This window comes from Podarcis liolepis, assembly GCF_965112155.1.
Source record: "Podarcis liolepis genome assembly, chromosome: 16".
Taxonomy (NCBI): Eukaryota; Metazoa; Chordata; class Lepidosauria; order Squamata; family Lacertidae; genus Podarcis; species Podarcis liolepis.
Window position 1 is genome coordinate 2,198,215 of NC_139567.1, and position 21,561 is coordinate 2,219,775.

Sequence of the window (21,561 nt, forward strand, 5' to 3'; positions counted from 1 at the left end):
TTGCACTTTGTCGTGCTTTCGAACTGCTAGGTTGGCAGGAGCAGGGACCGAGCAATGGGAGCTCACCCCGTCATGGGGATTCGAACCGCCAACTTTCTGATCGACAAGCCCTAGGCTCTGTGGTTTAGACCACAGTGCTACCTGCATCCCTTACTTGGCTACGAGTGATCGCCAAAGAAGAAGAATGTCATACTAATCGAAACAGCTGAAACATCCCACTTTTCAAGTTACATAGGATTATTTGGCATCTTTGTTCTTGGTGAGTTGTTCTATGTTAGTGGAAAGCTTCCTCTCCTCTCGTACACATGAGGACAAGGCAGTATGCTAGCACTGCGTAGATAAGAATGATGCTTCTTTTGCCCACACTAATTGTAGTCACAAATGAAACTGATTCCCTAGCTAGAGCTTCTGAAAACTGACTTGATGCACCTGCTGGGTACATACGTGTGTGTACATGCAACATGTGCATGTACTCACGCAACCCTTCCAGCAACAGATGTCTTAAACACTGAGAAATTATTTAAAACCAGAAACCGATAAGAACAAGAAGAGAAGGAAGTGTTCTTCGCAAGCCTTCATCAACAAGCGAGCACAAACTCTCCCCCTTTCATCTTTGTGTAGGAACTTCAAAGCCTATGACTGGGGAAAAGTTTGTGGGTGGGCAGAAGTATTTATCATTAGAACATTACCCTCAATATTCACCAGACAAGGGGCCGGAGGCGGATGCTGCATCAGCCCGTGGCATCAGGCAGGGGGGGTGACCCAAGAGCAAGTGGGTTTCCCCTCAATTCTTTGCAAAGCTGTGACAGACGAACTGGCATCTATTTGCTGCATTTCCCCCCTCTCTAAGAGTGAAGCTGTGTTGGGGGGGGGTGTAGGGTCTTTGTTGTTGTTTCATACTATGGCAGCCTTTTCGCACAATATGTGACTAAGGTTGCTTACAAGGGAGTCAAGCCCTTCTGCTAAGCTATGTTCTAACGCTGCAAGCAAGAGCCTCAGGTTCACACACCACTTTCCCCTCCTCCTCTGGCCTTTGTCTCTGGTCTTATCTCACTTCTGAACCTAGACTAACTGCAGTTAAACTTAAGGATGTTTTGGAGAACAAACCATCTACAATCACGGCACACTTTCTTAAAACAGTTAATGGTTTGGAGAAAACCATTGTGTGTGTGCATTTGAAAAATAATTATTAGATTTATATCCCCCTCTTAAGGAGCTCAAGGTGACAAAGATGGTTCTTCGCACCCCATTTTCTCTTCATAACAAATTTGTAAGTTAAGCTGAGAGAGTGTCTGTGGCTGAGGGAATCTGAACCTCGATCTCTCTGGTCCGAGTCTGACATTCTCATCACTAGACCACAATGGCTCCTGAAAATGGAATAAAAAATTTCTTATCTCATCTTTGTGGCTGGAGGTTCTCTCAGGCTCACTGCCATAGCGCAAAATGTTCCTTGGCATGTCCAACACTCCATGTAGATTTCTTTCAGGGCTCTGTTACCTCTGAGGTGGGATTTCTGCTATAAATACAATCTTCACCACAACAGGCATTTACGCAACATGAAGTGGGAAGGAATTGAGAGAAGAATAACACAGGAAGACTCATCGCTTTGCTTACTACACGATTAAATCCATACATGTGCAACTGCAGCTGCTGTGAAAAGGGAGTTTACACTGTTTTCTCTTGCCAGCTGGGAGTGCCGCATGAAAAGGCAGTCAAATAGCACAGCCTCAAAGTCCTAAGTTACTTTCCACAATTCTTGGGACCTGGAACAATTCCTGGGAACAGATGAGCCAGTAAACCTGTTGCGCAATAATGATAAATAATTACAAAACCATATATGGAAAACAAAATCAAGACCACACCACTGAACAGAGGAGCCTCCGACCACAACACTCTTGGGTTGTTGCTAACACATCTTTGTTGCTAATAACTAAAACAGAGAAATTGGGGGGTGGCATGGGAGGGATCCCTTGGGTAGGCATCCCTGGACAGTAATGAGCCTGATACTCATCAGCTCCCAATTCTGTTTGCTTGGCTGTTGTATCCAATACATAAAGGGGTTCAGATGTGCATGGGAACACAGGAGTTACAGCACCGGTCCATTGTCTACACGGCTTGGCAGTGGCTTTCAGAGTTCCAGGCAGGGGACAGTTCCTGCCCTACCCTCCTTCTGCATGGAAAGCAGATGCTCTACCCCAGAGCTGCAGTCTCTCCCCTGATGATCCTCCTGCTGGCCATAAATTAAACTATACTTTGTCTAGTACCTCTTCTAAGTGCTCAGAATGCATTCTTATGTTATCTCAACCACCCCTTCATCAGCTCTCCAAGGCAGGCCAGTAGAGGGAGGGGGAGAGCAGGGCTCAGGGAAGAAAAGCTGCTTGCCTAAAGCCACCCAGTCAACTCCTGGTCCCGCTGCCATTTCTGACAGACTTCCTGTTAATGCTCTTCAATGCTACACTACACTGAACTCAGGAAAGGCCCAAGGAACCCTCTACAACTGTAGTTAAAATATTACAAAACCTTACATAAAGAACTGCCCTTATTTATTTCCCTTTTTAAACAGGTTCTGATTCAATGTTTTTAGCAGCAAGCTATAAAAAAATTGCCCAGTAGCACCTTAGAGACCAACTAAGTTTGTTCTTGGTATAAGCTTTCGTGTGCATGCACACTTCTTCAGATATGCACATGAAAGCTTATACCAAGAACAAACTTAGTTGGTCTCTAAGGTGTTACTGGACATTTTTATTATTATTTTTATACACTTCGACTGTGTCAGACCAACACGGCTACCTACCTGAATTCAGCAGCAAGCTGACATTCAGAAACCCTAAAGAGGTGAAGCTGTTCCTGGTATGGAGGTTTGTTAGTCTGATGGTCTAATAATGAGCCTTGAGTCTTATTATCAGAACACTGGGAAGGACTCTCTTTTAAAAATCTGTACACTTGAACAGCTCCCTGAAAGAACAGGGTCGCATTCTCAGTCTGTTCATCTTTTTCTCTCACACACATATACTTCTGCTCACAATGAGAAAAATAGTTTCCTTCGGGGCTTTTTTTTCTAGAAGAAATGTGCCAGAATGTGTTGACCATATTTAAGGTGGAGCATCCACCAAAGGTTGTTGAGGCTTTCAGGGCCATTAGCCTCCAAGAGCGGAAACATTGACAAAGGTGCCAATCAAACAGGCAGGAAAACCCCCGGCCTAAACCAGTGATAACGGATGGCATTAAAAGCATCCACCGCTTCTGGTTTCATTCAGAAAATGAAAACATCTGTCAGCCACACATAAGCCTCTTCCAAAGGGCTGCAGCACAGCAAGATATTTTGACTCTCAAAAAGGTACACGAAGAGAAGAGAACAGAAATAGATATTCCACTGAGTAATACAACACCGTAGAAAATCAAATAAACTTAATGAGGCATGGGTGGAAAGGGAGAGATCCTGAAAAGAAGACCGGCTGGATGAATGAGCGGTCTGGGGGTGGCACTCAGTCCATTTACAACTTGCATGCTTTCAGCCTGAGTTCATTCCTGCTCTGACCTTAAAGGCTGAGGGACGATCTGACGGGTGGGTTCCGGCTGCAGGCTAGGAAATAGAGGTCATGCACACAGTTCTTTATTTAAGCAGACCCCAACAAGGCAATGGGGTCTATTGATTACAGACTCCTCAGAGGTCTAAATCTAAAACCTGGCTCAGCTAACTTTCTTTAGAGAAGCTGCTTCTCCTTTCAGCTTGTGCCTTGTACACAAATGGTCCAGAAATCTGCCCAGGCACAACACACAGAATCTGGTGACAAACTCATAACCCCTTTTAGGCTGCAACCCTACATGCACTTACATGAGAGGAAGTCTCTTTGAACACAGTGGTGCTTACTTCTATGTAGACATGCATAGGATTGCACTGGCAATCAAGAGGGAAACATTAGCATTCAAATTCCCAATCACTATCAGCTGCAGTGTGTAGGTGTGTCGCATGAATGCTCCCTGCGCTCCTCCCAGGGTTGGAAAGGAGTTAGTTTAACCTTCAGTTTGCCAGTAAAACTGTGTCAGAATAGGATGCATGTCTAAAACGTTTCAAAAGCTCTGCTCTAGATATACCTTGACTATGAAGAAGTGCTTATTGCCATGTGATGCTTCTTCCTAAATTTAGTGAAACATCCATGTTTTTATTCTTATAGCTAGGTGGGTGTTAATTCTGTATTCTTACAACTCTGGAGTTCTATTTCAGAGAAAACTGGAAAAACACACACAGACAAAGTGCTAGGGGTCAAAGTGACCCTGTGAAAGTGCTGCTTAAAATATTTAGTTTTTCTTCATGACCACAGAGGCTTAGCTCGGAACCTGTTCTTTTCATTACTTGTGAGAAAGGAGCATAGAAGGTAAAACACAGCATATTGGATCTTCCCACAATAGACAAATGACTCGGTTTCCTTAACAGGGCTACAAACTGTAATGGGGGTCAACAGTCCCTCTCAGGTTTACAAAACCCCTTGACAAGCCTGAATTTTAAAACATGCCCCTCCCTGCCCCCAGTTAAAACCTTTTTTGTAATCTACCAAAATTGTTCCCCCGCCCATCATGGCTAGCATTTCACACAATGCTTACTAATTCTGCTTTGGGGGTCATTGTGACCCCAACTGCATCTGCAAATGTTTGCAAGCTACCTGCACCCGTACCTAAGCAGGAGGCCAGACGCAATGACAACTCTCAAAAGCTGACCGCTTTTCTCTGTTCACAAAAGACCTCTACAATGACTGTTGTTGAGGGTTGTTCTTAGGCATCAATGTACCATTCATCATGCATTGCTCACAATGTAGGCTAGACCAGTGTTTCCCAACCACTGTTCCGCGGCACACTAGTGTGCCGCGAGATGTTGCCTGGTGTGCCGCGGGAAAAATTAAAAAATTCGAAAGATTTTTTTTTTTAAGTCAAATTTTCGATTGGGGCGCCGTCACTAGATGACCCCTGGGGTTCCCTCCCTCCCTCCCGCTCTGCGCCTCCCTCCTCCTCCTCCTCCTCCTCCGGGGAGGCCCTTCCTGGCTCTCAGCGAAGGTTGGCGGCTGCCACTCACTCACTCGCTCGCCCACCCGTCCCTCCATCCCTGCACCCGGCCTCTCCCCCTCCGTCCCCGGCGCGGGGGCTGCCGGGATCCGTAGTCCCCTCGCCCTTGGGCTCCGCACCTGCGCGGGGTGCACGAACTACGTTTCCCAGCGTGGCCTGGCGGGCCGGGCGTTATGTTTGAAGCGCTCTTTTCCCGGCCATGGAATGAGCGCGGCGGCGGCGGCCGGGCGGGCAGGGGCTCTTCCGCGCAGACCCCGCGCAGCCTGCCTGCGCCCCCGCAGAGATCGGGCGGCAGGATGGAGCCCGGGGATCCCCGCGGAGGCGGAGCGGCGGAGGCGGAGGCTGCCCCCCAGGTAGGGCTGCATCGGGGGGGGGGTTATTTTTGCAATGCTGCATCCGCGCCGGAGGGGACGCATCGGACCGCGGGGAGACCCCTTGGCGGGCGTGCAAGGCAATGCATGCGTGCAGGCGTTGCATGGAGCGCAGTGCAATGCAATGGCAACGCGGCGCCCTGCATGCATGCATGCAACTTCCACCGGTGCTCCGGACTTGGCAGGTGAGGGGGGTCCCCAGTGGGCGGCAGAGAGAGCCGGGAGGGCGAAGGGGAGCCGGGGGGAGCAGCGCTGCTCCCCGAACCGAGCCCGGGGGGAAACTTCGGCGTCGTTGCGCCGGGTGGCTGGCGGGGGCCCCTCACCTGCAAAACCTGGTCGCCTCTCATATATTTCGTGCATTGCATTCATCGCCCGCTTTCTCCTCCAAGGAGCTCCCGGGGGCGCGCGTGGTTCTCCCCGTGTTATCCTCGCAACAACAGCCCTGCGAGGTGGGTCAGGCGAGTGGCCCAAGGGAGCACCCAGGGATTGTCCTGGCCAGGTGGGGTGATTTGAACCCTGCTCTCTGCCCGGTCTTCGTCCTCATTTAGCCCCCACATGTGCATGACTGTGCATGACTGAGGTTTTCCCCCCTCGTCTTGGCTATGGTGTGAGTCTGTCCTGTTAATTAATGGGGTTCTGCCTTCGGAGAAGATGAGCCAGCCCTCAAGGAGGTGATTATGTAATTTGCTAGCAATTCATGTCCCTCCCGGCGTGACGCTGCGCGCTGACGTCACGGGGCTGTAATGGTGGTGTGCCTCGAGATTTTTTTCATGAAACAAGTGTGCCTTTGCCCAAAAAAAGTTGGGAAACACTGGGCTAGACAGTGGTTGAGAAAACAAGCACCACATCTACCGTACACATCTATCCCATATATGACAACTAAAAACTGCCCCCCCGTGTGCTACCAGGCCACTAATCTAGAAGTGCCAACAGTGCTGTTTTGGGTTTTTAAGAAGGTTTGAGATGTCTAAGCAATGTAACAAAGCAAGGAAGAAGAGAAGAAGAGTTTGGATTTGATATCCCGCTTTATCCCTACCCGAAGGAGTCTCAAAGCGGCTCACAATCTCCTTTCCCTTCCTCCCCCACAACAAACACTCTGTGAGGTCAGTGGGGCTGAGAGACTTCAGAGAAGTGTGACTGGCCCAAGGTCACCCAGCAGCTGCAGGTGGAGGAGCGGAGACACGAACCCGGTTCCCCAGATTACGAGTCCACCGCTCTTAACCACTACACCACACTGGCTCCCTAGGAAGGGCAATGATTCTCCAGTGCATAATTGTGCAGCAATCTCAGGATAAAATGAAAGATGGTGTGGACACGCATCACCAGATGATCATCTCTCACACACACTTCAACCCTATTTGAAACCACAGTAAACAGAATGCCCCCAATATATGTCTCTTCCTAATAGACCTGTGCCTGGAGTTGATCAAATCATGGGCTGAGTCTACATTCTAGCTTGCTCTTGTAAGGTTGACATTGGAGGTCCTTGCCTGTGGACGTCAAATGACTGGCTACCAGAGAGAGAGCCAGTCCCAATGGAGTTCTGCCTGGTATCATTGCTGTTACTTTCTATGTAGCCTTTGAATGGGTTGAGCTAATGTGATTTTTTTGTGTTTCACCATGTAGCTTGCCAAATTGCCTTTCTTGTTGCTAAATTATTTAATATGCTGCTTTTAAGTTAAACTGTTTTTGAAAAATTCTGCATTCTTTTTCTCTGCCATTGCTTTGTATTCTTATTAAGTTTTGATTATTTTTATGGCATTTTGTTATGCCACCTTGAATGCAAACTGGAAGAGAATACACAGATTTTTTAAACAAAACAAATATCAATGTCCATATGATATAAAGGATCTCCCCCTTTCTCCATGGGTGGGAAAAACCAGAGGAAAAGGAAGGGATGCTGTAAGGGACAGGGAAGGGGAGGAGAAAGGTGGTGGGGAGGATGTAGAACATTACATACCGTATATACTCGAGTATAAGCCGACCAGAATATTAGCCGAGGCACCTAATTTTACCACAAAAAACAGGGAAAACTTATTGACTCGAGTATAAGCTGGTTCACCACACCACAAACCTCCTGGTGGGCGGAGTGTGTGTGTGCGCATGCACCCACGGCAGAGGGGGCTTCTCTCTCCCCCCCAGCCCTCCCACCCAGGGTGCTGCCGAGAGGCAGAGGCTTGTGGCGGCAGCGGCGGAGGAAGAACAAGCAGCCCAAAAGGGCTGCTTTCGAGCTGCTCGTTCCTCCTCCACCGCCCCCGACAGGGACCCTCACTCGAGTATAAGAAGAGGGGGACTTTTTCAGCATTTAAAATGTGCTGAAAAAGTTGGCTTATACTCAAGTATATACGGTATGTTTGTAGTTGTTTCATTCTGGGTCATTCCACACCAAACCACCTGATTTTAATCTGTGCTCTCACGACTCAGATTTTCTTCAATTTTTTTTTTAATGTGTAAAGGTAAAGGGACCCCTGACCATTAAGTCCAGTTGTGGCCGACTCTGGGGTTGCGGCGCTCATCTCGCTTTACTGGCCAAGGGAGTCCCTTTACCTTTACATAGGTATCTACACATCAAAAAAATCTGAAGAAAATCTGAGTCTTGAGAGCACATGGCACCAGGTGATTTGGTATGGAACCTTCTTCTTTTGTCAAACTGTAGCGAAACTTAAAGACCCCTTGCATGTTGCTGCTGCAGTCTTCCTCCTCCTCCTCTCATCCCTTCTATCCCCACAGGGCTTTGGTCTGTGTCTATTGGATATTCCAACACAGATTGATGGCCTCTATATATGGCATTCACTTCTTTCTTACTGAAGTACTACTGAACAGCCTTGTTGTTTAGGCTGCATTAAGGAAAATAAAGCAGATACTTATGCAACAGACTGCCTGAGTCATACCTGAGCCCGGATCAGAGATTCAAAACTTGGCTTGAAGTAATTGATGCGGCTGCTGTAGAATTTCGGCATCTCTTCCAGAAGCTGCTTGTTCTTAGCCTCAAATTCGTCTTTCACTGGCCTCAGTTCTTCCCGCGCCTGGGGGAACAGAAAAGGTAGTGGAAGAAGAGGACCACAAAGTGTTATGCTTCACCTCCTCCTCAACAGTCAGTGAGACTATCCTCCCATGTTCAGTACCAAATGTAGTTTAGCCAAGCAAGCTCCTTTTAATCCTTAGCATATGAAATGGCCCTCAGCCCTTCGAGAGGGAAGATGCATAGGACTAAACATGGTTGGACCAAATATTTGCTTCTTTCCATTTTAGGATGAAGGTAGTGCTTTAAGGTCTTCCAAAATATTTTCCAAAAAAATCACTTACTGTTGAGAATGGTTTGCCTTCTTGTTAATGTTCACCTGACCTAATGCTCATATCCTTTGTTGACTAGGGCTTCTTTGTCTTAGCCAGTCAGGGATCACATATTGAACATAACCACATTACAATGTTACACAGCCAGTCAGATCTGTTTATATGCTGACATCAATAGGACAAAGTTTATTTAGAATGGCCATGCTTCCTAAACTGGGCTCAAGGGTGATCCCAAGCCAATCAGGACTATGATGGCAAAATAACTTATTGTACTGCCTATTGCCGAAAGACACCGGGGGGGGGGGAGTGGGGAGTGTATGTGCCTTCTGATACAAATGAAAATGTTTGTGAAAACGGTGCCCCTCCCCTCTTGGCACAGCCCTACTTGAAATTCCGGGGGGAGAGGGAGAACCCTCCCTGCTTAGTCATCAAGACAAAGGAGCTCACTTTGGCACATCCTTAGTTTTATGCATGCATACACAGCATTCTAAGCTTCTTTACTATAAAGCTTGAATTCTCCTTTCTTAATGTTGATATGGTAATTCTTTAACACAATGCCCAATTTATAGAGTTATTAAGAATTTGCATTCTTCAGTGAAAGCCAATCTCTTAAGAGGCTCCAGCATACATAGGAAAGTGGGTTAGCAACATTAGATTCAGAGCTGCTTCATCATTTATATGGCAATCCATTCACCCCTGATACCCCACCAGTTTGCTAAAAGAAACTTCAAAGTGTGAAATGTGAGCGCCTCCATTTAAGCGCCTAGGGACTGGCTGCAGCTCCCTAGGGAGAGTTTAGGGGTGTACATCCTATCTTCTCCAGGATGCCAATACAGCCGCAGCAAACACAACTGCCACACCAAATGCAAAGTAGCGCTTAGTGAGTTAGGAAACTAAAACTGCCATCCTAAATACAATTCTCTTAACACCAGCTTAAGACCAGCTTAACTGGATGACCTTTTTACTTTAGTCTTAGCCCCACTTTCAAAACAGGTTAATGGCCCTTTTCAATATTCCTGTTTGACACAGGAGTCATCTCATAAGACATCTCAAGATCTCAAGAAATCTTGCTGGATTATTTCATACAAAAAAGTACTGAGGGGAATTTGGCAGCCATTCTGTGATGTGTGCCCACAACTCTGAACTGTGTACTTATACTTGCAGGATATTTAGAGGCAAAGGAGTCACTCCTGCAGGAAGGGTGGCAGAAATGTGAAATGGAAAAGTCCCTTGTGGCTGCAACAACAGCAACCAAGATACAAATGGGAGCTGAGCACCTAATGGACATATGCAGTTCTAAAGGTCATCCTACAAATGATTGATTTTCTTTTAAATGAAGATATTGGCCTCATTCGTATACAACACTGGCCATGAGCCATGGTTAGAGAAATTAGCCTCTGCACAAGCTGTGTGCAGGTAGGTGCCTGTAACTCAAGCACTCCTCGTTTTGCTCATCGCTTTCCAGAGCAGGGAAACAAACCATGGAGAAGCTGGGTTGGGGTTACATGTAACCTGTTTATGTGGCTTGCTTCTCTCCAGATAAAGCACAAGTGGAAACCAAAGTTTGTTATTGGATTCTCAAACCACGAGTGCTGGGTTGCATGCTAGTGCTAAGTTAGCTGCTCTGTGACAGCTCAGGAAAAGGCTAGTTGCCCTGATGATGGTTTGTGGCCGGTACTGCATCCAAATGTATCTTCTGTGTGAAAACTAGATTTCTCTGTAGGTAAGCTATTCACACTAAAACACACCAGAACGCTCTAGATTGTTGGCCGAATCCACCCAAATTCCAGCTCAAAACTAAATATTAAAAAACAAACACCTCAGAGATATGGATAAGCACATGTAACTTTGTGAAAAGAGTCCCAGGACAACCAGTAAAATGTTACCCTGCACCTGCAAAACCTCCAAATCCTCTCTGACCGTGAGCCTATGAACCCCCTTCCCTCTTGGCTCAGTACCTGGTGCAACTTGGTCAGGATGGGTCCCGTCTTCTCCTTCTCTTCATACTTCTCCACCTTAGATTGCAGCCTCTTGTAATCTTGCAGAGTTTGTTCCCGCCGCTTTACTGCCATATTCAGGCTGGGGAAAACACCGCTGAATCTGTAACAAATAAAGTGGGGTAAAATTATGATGACTGTGTCCTCATGACACTTATCCTGATTGTCCATTGAGAGCTTAGCTTAGTGACTTGCTTCCATTTTCTTTTTGGCCTTTTTCAGAAACTGCTCAAGGCAAGGAATATTGCTACTGCCCCCCCATGCATTTTATCCACACGACAACCTTCAATTCAGAGAGTGAAAAAGGGACCTTGAAGGTCATCTTTTCAAATCGCTGTTCAAAGCAGAATTCACCTCCAGCTCCAGCAGGAGAGCCCACCCCCAGGGCCGCCCCCTCCCACACACCTGCCCCGCCCACACTTCCATTGGTCCCTCACTTTCTTAGAACCTCCATCAGATCTGTAGCACTGGGCTGAAAGCTTTTCATTTATATCCTGATGCAGAAATGTGAAATGCTTTTTACCGCTGAATAGAAATATAGAAATTTGTTCCCCTTCCGACCAGATCAGATCCCTTTTTGGACTCCTGAACAAAAAACAACAACACATTTTCCCTTGTGGCGCATTGTGTGGCCATTCCTCTTTCACTTCTGTCACCTCCACCCCTTCTGTCTCCACCCACACCTTCAGTCAATTTGCCAGTCCATTGCTGTCCATTTTCGGTTCTCTGCCCCACATATTTATTTTTTTTAAATTGTGCCCCGCTTTAGTGCTCATGCAGGCATTGCAATCCAACTACATATATGTGAGTGAAAGCAGTTTCCCTTTCCTGTGCCAATGCGTGCAAGCACAATGTAAAAGTTGGAAATGACTGGGGAACATACACTGTCCAAATTTTCTCCTTCCTTCCCTGCCACCGCCACCTCAAATATTCTACATTAAGGGCTGTGTAGGTGGTCTTCTTTTAATGGCAATTAAATTATGGTCTATTTTTACCTTGTGCTTGTTGGACTCCCCCTTGGAGGTTCCAGAGAAGTGACAACATGATATTGTGTGCATGCTCCTACCATGAGAGTACAGCTCCTACCATGAGAGTGTTGAACTCTGTTTCACTGCAATTTCTACCCACTACTCCTATTGCTGTCCTCTAGAGCTACAGAGATGTAGGTTAGGCTAAAAGATGGTGACTGGCCCAAGGTCACTTAAAAGCCTTTGAGGACTAGCAGGGATTTTCACTGGGCCTCCTCAATCTGAGTCCAAGAAAAATTGGGTGAAACCCATGGTAAGCACAAAACATGAAATGTATTACAATACCCCATGCAGCTGGATGCTGTGTGGAAGGGCATGTAACTATGCCACCATCACTGCCAAGGAACATCTAAGGCAGCAAGCCACATTTGATAAGATTCATCAGGAGTTTCCTTCTACCTGGGCTTGAATTGCCAGCCCACCTGCCTCACTGCCATTAAATCAGGGGCAGCAAACACAGAGCCATCCAGATGTTGGCCAGGGGCCATGGCAGTTCAAGAGCATCTGGGGGGCACCATGTTGGCCTTAGGCACACATCCTTCCAACTAGCAAGAAAGAATACCAAGAAACTACTGTGTCAACTACCCATGCTAATTTCTTGTTTTAGATGTTCACTAGGAGTTTTGATAGAAAAGAGGCAGTATCAGAATAAATATCCCCTAACACGAGTTGGAGCCATTAGCTATCTGAACTGGCTCCAGTTAACCAGCCCACTAGCATGTGGAGATAGAACCACACCTGTTTGAAAGGACAAGGAAACTGAAGTCGCCTAACCGAGGGGGCTTCAACAGCACTTCCAAGACCACCTGTCTGTCCCAAGGTATATTCAGTTAACAGGAACTGTATTTGAGACAGGAAGCTTGGTGAGAGAGATAAACAACCTAAGCCCTCTTCCATAAATTTGATCTGTCTTCTTCCCAACATTATTTTGGCAACCTCTCCTTGTCATTTTTAGCTTCTTTGTAAGTTTTTCATTTAAAGTAATCTGCCACACCTTATGGTACCATGTCTAAGAGTTGTCCTTTCCAATCCCTTCCAAAATCTGGCTATTGCTAGCCTGACCACTGCCAGTAAATATCCAATTAATCATTTAAAATGAGCATTCAAGTTTTCAGCCCCAACAGGGCTACCTCACTTGTCTTTTGTCTTTTCCTCCTCCCAACATTATATACTCGCCATTATACTATCATTATTATGAGTATGTTCTGAACACCTTACACGAGAAAAGTGACTAATATTATTACTTTTACAGTCCTTTCCCACACACAACAGACATTTAAAAGTCTTATTAACTCGGTTTGCATCCACCTTATGAGATAGACCGAGAGATCCAACTTGCACAAAGGCAAACCTGAGCTACTTTACGCATTCTATAATTATATAAACATAACTTTATACATTATATGGAGCTGTCTGATCTGTGTCCTCATAGAGAATGCCCTGTTCCACAGATTACTTAGCCTAAGGTTTCTTACAGCCATGGGAGTAATGTGAGAACTAATCCTACATCTAAATTAATTTTTAGCTCTCCCCATCCTGAAGGCTCAGAAAAGATAATGACAGATACACTCACACATACACAATATCCAGTTTAAATTCAAGTTTTGCAAGATGCATCAATTGCTTGTTAAGGGAAAGATGCTGGCAAAGAACACAATTACATTCCTTCGTTAACTCCAGCAGTGTCTTTTTAGAGGTGTCCAATAACTTTAAAATTGCTAGTTTCACACAAAACTAGTTAAAAATAGTTGAAAGTCTTCCAGCTGCCCCTGAGGGCCCCAACATTTATTTCAATTATACAGTCAAATTTCTCATGTCTTCAAACAAAAAATTTACTTCATGGTATGACTTAATTCAAGTATCTTACCAACAATGGTTTGCAATAATCATATGGTCCGTTCAGACATAATATTCCCAATCCTGATTGGCAAAAGAGCCACAATGTGTAGAATGTGTTCTTAATGTTGGGATCTTTTGACAAAGGGTGGTATATAAATTGAAACATCATCAACTCCTGCCTCATCCAGAAACACCTGAATGGTTCAGAAGTGCTCAGGTGATTTCATTTTCAAGTTTAGCTAACAATGATTTAGAGTTGCTTGGATGCTTTCATTTCCATCTGTTCAATACTACAGCACAGGGGCCCTCTGGAAAAAGAGGAATGACAGCAACTACAGTGGTACCTCGGGTTACAAACACTTCAGGTTACAGACTCCGCTAACCCAGAAATAGTACCTTGGGTTAAGAACTTTGCTTCAGGATGAAAACAGAAATCGTGCTCTGGCAGCGTGGCAGCAGCAGGAGGCCCCATTAGCTAAAGTGGTACCTCAGGCTAAGAACAGTTTCAGGTTAAGAACGGACCTCCGGAATGAATTAAGTACTTAACCCGAGGTACCCCTCTATATTACATCATTTCAAATATCATGTCAACTCATTGCTGGCATAAATCAAGGGGGCAGAACTAGTCAAGTCATGATTTTCAAACCAGGTTTGCTAGCAGATTGCGAATCATGGTTTATCATTACACTAAATCACAATTTAAATATTCTTAACCATAGTTTAGTGTTATGTCTTAACTAAGTCTATGTTCTAAAATAAACAACAACAGCAATAATCAAGTCTAGATAGGAAGCAGTTTACCAAAAGGGAGTGGATTCAAAGGACTAAATGCAGAAACTAACAGCAGTGGTTTTCCTGGGCAATTTTTACAGTTTCGAGGTGGCTTAGGATTCATTTGATCCTTCCCACTTTTGTGGACAATTTGTATAGCTGCACATACCAGAGAGGTGCAGGAAACCTGCCAAATTTATGAAGGATAGATGCATGAGTGTTTGCGCTAGTTGCCTTTAAATATGATTTGGGGGTGGGGAACTTAAAAGAGATATTTAAAAAATATGTCTAAATTGCTTCTGAGGCTCCTGGTTCAGTTTGGGGTGATTTGGAGAGATTTGACTTCAGTTTAGACAAGTCCCAAATCTTTCCAAAACAGTCCAACTCAGCTTGGGGTTGGTGTCTGACTTCAGTGCAAACGTTTAGCTTTTAGTACCACGAAGCAGAATGCCTACATAATAAATACAAACACTCTCAAATCCTTAGCAGTCTAATGAACACCAAAATCCACAGAACACACAGAGCTGCTAAAATAGAAGTAAATTTGCCCCCTGCATTCATAATCTCATGGGAAATGCAGTTAGAATTCTGTAGACAGAACTTTAAAACCAAACCACCATTATTACGGCTCTTGGGTCTCTACGTTGTGAGAAGCACTCTGTACACGGAAGAGTTGCCCCAGTAGATTCCCCTTCCCTCCCCCTCAAGCCTTTATGCCAATAAGCACACCATGTTGTGCTCTTAGATATTTCAGATGCCGCTGCGCCATCAAATCTAATCTATAAAACCTACTCACCTGTAATAGCCTGTACGAAAGACATAACAGCAGGAAAGGTACTGTGGTATTATTTAAAACATAAGAGCTATTGACATTTGCTTCTATACTTAGATTTCTACATTGTTGGGAAGGACTTAAGCGCCTCAGAATAATTGTGGTTTTGATTTAAAGGACTAACTATGCAATCCTTGCCGTGCCATAGTTGCTATAGATTCATATGTTCAAAGCATGAAAGATGGGAGTCCTGCTGGACATACATAATAATCTCCAAGGACTGTCCTTTGTGTTTAATTACACCCAAGAAGAAATTTTATTAATTAATGCAGGTCATGTCAGATGGTACCACTTCACATTCTGGGAGGTGGGGTGGAGGTGGGGGTCACAAGGCTCAATACTCCTCCATACAAATTACATATTATATATAATTTGTGTGTGTGTGTGTGTGTGTGTGTGTGTGTGTGTGTGAGAGAGAGAGAGAGAGAGAGAGATCCCATGCACACAGCAAACTAACATATTAGTGAGAAGGGTTCTAGTCTAGTCTTCTTCCCCCTGTTATATCACTTTTCTGTATTCTGAGTATTTATTCCTACGGACAAGCCTATTACCATGTATGATAATTTATATCCAATTTATTTGTAAGGCCAAGTAGCCCTCGCCTGCAGTCTGAAATTGTAACACTCATGCAAAGGCTTGCAGCAATTGTTTCTAGGCATGAGGCGATCAATCACTGTATATATTGAAAACAATAATCAGAGCAGACCATCTACCACTGCGATCCACCACAGAATACCGTTCCAAGACAGAAAGGCAAAGACGGTAGGTCCATGTTCCAGCCCCCACAGGGGTTTGCCATTGAATCCACCCATAGAGATGGTCCTTCTAAAGTCCTCTTTCCCCTCTGAATTGGCAAGTGTGCAAGGGCACATGAAGATTTAGCCCAGGGGCTGCCAGTGCTTACCTCTGATCTAGGAATGTAAGAGCAGCCCTGCTCCTAATTAATCTAATTAATCCAGCATCCTGCTTCTGACAGTGGCCAATAACATCTTTTGGGAAGTCCACAAACAGGGCAGCCAGCAATAGCAGTCTCTCACGGTGCTGCTTAGCGGCTAGAATCCAGAAGCTGGCTGTTTCTCAACCTAGAAAGACAGGCTCCAGTATTGTTCAAAAGGTCCCAAGGAACTTGGAGATACATCACTTTGCTTCTGCCATCACCTCATTTTATTAGCGAAGTGTGTGTTGGCTCTATGGTTGCATTAAAAGCAAATGATGTGAAATGATATTGTCTCAATGAGAGAAAACAACTCCATATGCTGTACACAAAATAGGATCTTTATTCCATGCAGCTGGCCACAACTGCATTTATGGGATGCTGCAGCTATGGGGTTTGGGGCTTTCCCCCCATGATTGGTGGTGCAGCAGGGCTTGTTTTGGTCTTTAAATATAGCAAAAGCTGGAAGGGCGCCTCTTGCTGTGGGCTACAGAGAATTCTAGATCAACATCATGGTCTTAATGGGCTTGGAGGGAAACATCTCACTCTTAAAGGCAGAGGTCAAAAGGAACAACCAATGAACAGTGATCCTAGTAACTAGCAATTGTAGAAGGTCCAAGAAATATTACAGCATTTAGATATTTTGCCACCTGTTTGGTAATGGATTTATGATACAGACCCCTCCCCCGAAAGAAGATACTCATAAGGAAACCACCTCATGAGGGAATAAAGTTAACTATACGTTCTATAACCCTCAGATAAAATTGACAATAGAAAAACTGCTTGAGGCTCTAAATGACTGAGAGGACAGCACTTATCCTTGAAGGCAACTTGGGCTGCTCCCAGCACATTCGGCCAGAGACCAGGTTTGCCAAGATGGTTGCAAAACACAGCTTAGAATCATAGAATCATAGAATAGAATCATAGAATCAGAGAGTTGGAAGAGACCACAAGGGCCATCGAGTCCAACCCCCTGCCAAGCAGGAAACACCATCAGAGCACTCCTGACATATGGTTGTCAAGCCTCTGCTTAAAGACCTCCAAAGTAGGAGACTCCACCACACTCCTTGGCAGCAAATTCCACTGTCGAACAGCTCTTACTGTCAGGAAGTTCTTCCTAATGTTTAGGTGGAATCTTCTTTCTTGTAGTTTGGATCCATTGCTCCGTGTCCGCTTCTCTGGAGCAGCAGAAAACAACCTTTCTCCCTCCTCTATGTGACATCCTTTTATATATTTGAACATGGCTATCATATCACCCCTTAACCTCCTCTTCTCCAGGCTAAACATGCCCAGCTCCCTTAACCGTTCCTCATAAGGCATCGTTTCCAGGCCTTTGACCATTTTGGTTGCCCTCCTCTGGACACGTTCCAGTTTGTCAGTGTCCTTCTTGAATTGTGGTGCCCAGAACTGGACACAGTACTCCAGGTGAGGTCTGACCAGAGCAGAATACAGTGGCACTATTACTTCCCTTGATCTAGATGCTATACTCCTATTGATGCAGCCCAGAATTGCATTGGCTTTTTTAGCTGCCGCATCACACTGTTGGCTCATGTCAAGCTTAGCTTTCCTAACGTCCCAGCGGCGGACATCATGAGGGGCAGGCCCAAAGGCATTTCTGTATAGAGTTCATGGCTGTGCTCACGCACATGCACACGCAGAGAGGTATTGAAAATGCAATGAAAATGTTATCAAGTATCTGTAACAGATTTCCAGCAAAGAAGAACCCATCCTCCAGGTAACTGGATCCTGTGAATTGAATTCTTTGTGACTCCTTTGACTTTAACCCACTACAGTGGCATTCAATTAAATAACTGCAAGCAGAACAACTTCCACTAGCACAATGGGACTTCTACCTCTTCTCCCCCATCCTGTCCCCAGATTTGCTGCAGAGGGTTGGGGGAATCCCCAGAACAGATTTGGGGGCGGGGGTGTGTGAGTCCTGTTGCACAAGTGGAAGTTGTTTCTCTCATGCAAGGAGCTACTTAGTGCTACTTTCAATACAACCATCTGTCTTCACCTCAACCAAAATGAAACTCAAGTATTCCCCCTCCACAAATTTTAATTAAAAGAAATGCTCTGGGCAGTTTATAATCTAATCAGCACCGTTATTTCCTACATTCACATCCTACCTTTCCTCCAGTGACCTACTAGTCCTGACGGCTGTTCTGCCTCCACAGCTGGAAACAGTCAGGCTTCTGCAAATTGCTTGCTGGAAACCACAGGAGGCCAGAGGGCTGCTCCTGTGTTCAAATCCTGCCTGCAGACTTCCCCCAGGCGTCTGGCTGGCCACCATGAGAACAAGATGCTGGACTAGAGGGGCCTGATCCAGCAAAGCCTTCTTACATTCTTATGAGCAAAAGGCAGCATACATTGTTTTCCCCTCTGCATTTTATCAGCACAACCACCCTATGAAATAGGTTATTCTGAAATATAGTGATTGTCCCAAAGTCATGGCTTTATTTTGTATTTTTATTGTTTTAAAAAACCATATAATCAACATTTGCTCACATTTCTCTCCTGCTGACCTTCCTTCTCCCTTGCCTCCAATGAAATTTAGACATTATGTTCTGTGGCCAGGGACCCGTCCGAGTGAAGGGAGGAACCATGTTACTCTGTTAAGGACCATGTACATTAACGATGGTATGTAAAATCATTAATTTCTTAGGAATGAGGAATTGAAAAAGCTTATATAGATCACAAAAATATGGACATTAACTTAAAAACAAAGATTCCGCTACCATCTGAGTTAAAATATATTTTTAAAAACTAATTGATGTGTCTGTCTGTTTTTCCTGCTTACAACATTCTAGTAGTCTCAATTTAACAAAGTGATGTTTTTTCCAGGCACTAATGAAGTGACATGGCACAACAGATTGCTTTAAAAATAGCTATAGTACAAGGTTTGTATATTCAGCAACTGCTGTCTCATAAGGACTTCTAAAGCATGGGTCATGCACCATACTGGGAGGGGAGGGGTGAGATTATTCAAAGTCTACAAACTGCCCTTACCCACTGAGCTACACAGCTTCCCTGCTACTGGGATCACCTGAAGAACAGCTACCTTCAGCCAAGATACAATGGGTGCACTGATTTTGCAACAGTAAGGATGTGCAAAGACAAAGATGACATCCAAGTTAGCGGCATTCAGAATCACTGAGTGTACACCTCAGGACGTTGCAGGGCTTTCAGTGTGGAGTGCCTCACTGGCAGTGCTAAGAGGCCCTACACACCTATCAATGTGCTTGCTTGGAGCACCTCCAAGTAACAAAGATCTTGACTTGCCCCAAAGTATGGAAGTGTGCCTTGTTTACCTGTCTTTCTCCCCCCCCCAAAAAAAAAAATCCTGGAAAAGAGGATGACAGTAGAGGTGGTTGGTCCATTAGGGCAAATGGGGTTCTGCTCCACCAGCAGCAAAAAAAGATAATGCTGAATGCTGAAAGGATAGGACACAATTCAAAGACAACAATGCAAGGCTGATAGGTATATGGCAAAAACAGGAAAGAAGGGTTCAGGTAGGTAGCCATGTTGGTCTAACTCAGGAAAGGAGAAGGCCAGGAGCAGGTACAAAAAAATAATAATAGGATTGAGAACAAGAACAAGAACCAGAGCTGAGCAAGGAATGGCTTACTGCGCGGGCAAAGAGGCTGTAATCTAATGTGAGCAGTTAGGAAGGCTTGTGATCCAAGAGATTCCCAGTCTAGAATGCAGCTGCCACACATTTCTCAGCGTGAAGAGCTGGGGCAGGCAGACCATGCAGTTTGGACAGCATTTTATAACTGCTGAATGTGTAGGATGCCCAAAGTTTGATCCACATGTTTGCTGATCTCAGAGGAAGCTGGAATCACTTTCCCTTTGGAGATTCTGCTTGAGTAAAGAGGAGAATGGAGTGGTAATAATAAAAACTCAAAAGCAATAGGTATTAATAGCTAGCTACATGGGGATAACTAAACGAAAATACAGAAGCACAGTTTCCCCACTGCTGGAAGTAGAGAGGAATGTGCCACCAAAAACTCTGCTTAAGGTGACACTTTAACCTATGGGTGGGGAATGCCAGACTTTAGAAGACACACTGAATTATAAATAATATTGCCACTTCTTTTTGCATTCGCAGTCTCCCTTCAGCTTCCCATAATTAAAGGATGAGGACTGAAAGACAGTGCCCTGAAAAGATAAAAGCAGCAACAGGATTCCCACCGCTGCTGTGTTCATTAACTAGTCAACCTGCCTGACACGTCTGTTCCTTGAAAATGGAAACTCACTCTTTCTTTCTCCAGCTGTGACACAGTGACTGCAACAGACCCATTACCACCCAGGCTGTGCTAACAGGAGATGGAGGCAGCTATGCTGCTAAGCGCAGACAAGGACTCAGCACACTGCAGCATGTCCCACAGCAGGCAGAAGAGAAAAAAGTTGGGTGGATCCCTGCAATTAGGGCCACCACCTGACTAAATAATCTTACAGCACAATCTGAACCATGTCTACTCAGAAGTAAGTTCTACTGAATTCAAAGGGGCTTATTCCCAGGTAAGTGGGGTTAGGATTACAGCCTCAGTCAATTAAGTTTACATACAAGGGAGGCAATAACACCACTATGTTTTAAGACAATGGGTCATAGTAGGCCTCACTTTAGAAGCGGCAATTTTGTGTGTGTGACGAAATGCTTCCCTCTCCTAAGACTGCACTTGCTACCTTCAGTTTTTAGAACTACTTGTTGTGAATTAAAAATAAAAAACCTTATGTCCTATGTATCAGAATGCTTTTGTAGCCAGAATGCTTTTTAGCCAATTTAAACCGAATGCTGCAGCGCTCCCAGAAGTTAGAATAATAGAATCAAAGAAGTGTAGAGTTTGGAGGTACCCCGAGGGTCATCTAGTCCACCCCCTGCAATGCAGGAATCTCAGCTCAAACATCCCTGAGAGATGGCCACCCAACCTTTGCTCAAAACTTCTAAGGAAGGAGAGTCTGCCAACTCTCGAAGGAGTGCCTTCCACTGTCATACAGCTCTTACTAGAAGAAGAGAATCACAAACATTGCAAGAAAGGCTGAATTCCGATGTTTGCTTACCCTATGGCAGAGGGAGGCTCCAGCTGTTGTTGGACTACAACTCGCATCAGCCCCAGCCATCATGGCTTGTGGCAGGGGTTGTCAAGGCTTACTGGGCATGGGCTGGACTGGTGCAGTGCAACGCAACGCAGGAAAACGCATCTGCACATGTCCGCGGCGCTGGAAATCGCTTCTGCGTAGGAACGATTTCTGGCATCTGGGCATGTGCAGAAGCAATTTCCGGAGCCGCGGAAGTGAATCCCCGCGCCGTGCTGTGCCAGTTTAGCACAGCGCACGGGAACCGAGTGGGTGGCTCGGTTCAGGTGTGGCTTATGGGCCAGTTAAGCGACCCTCATGGGCCTTAGGTTGCCGACCTCTGCCTTACGGTAGCTGT

General features: G+C 45.2%; 1 protein-coding gene and 1 long non-coding RNA gene across 6 annotated transcripts in view; one reads left to right on the forward strand and one right to left on the reverse strand.

Annotated features, from left to right (window-relative positions):
- BIN3 (bridging integrator 3) overlaps nt 1–21,561 on the reverse strand; it is a 149,603-nt gene that overhangs the window by 7,830 nt on the left and 120,212 nt on the right. For all 5 annotated transcript variants that reach the window (XM_083480743.1, XM_083480746.1, XM_083480747.1 and 2 more), the window contains 2 exons: nt 10,682–10,823; nt 8,321–8,455 (listed from right to left, as the gene is read on the reverse strand). In XM_083480743.1, coding sequence (XP_083336869.1) covers nt 8,321–8,455; nt 10,682–10,823 — 277 coding nt within the window. The remainder of the gene's footprint in view (nt 1–8,320; nt 8,456–10,681; nt 10,824–21,561) is intronic.
- LOC310695845 lies at nt 2,748–6,325 on the forward strand. Its single transcript, XR_014520280.1, has 2 exons — nt 2,748–4,823; nt 6,254–6,325. It is a non-coding gene; the product is annotated as an uncharacterized lncRNA (long non-coding RNA).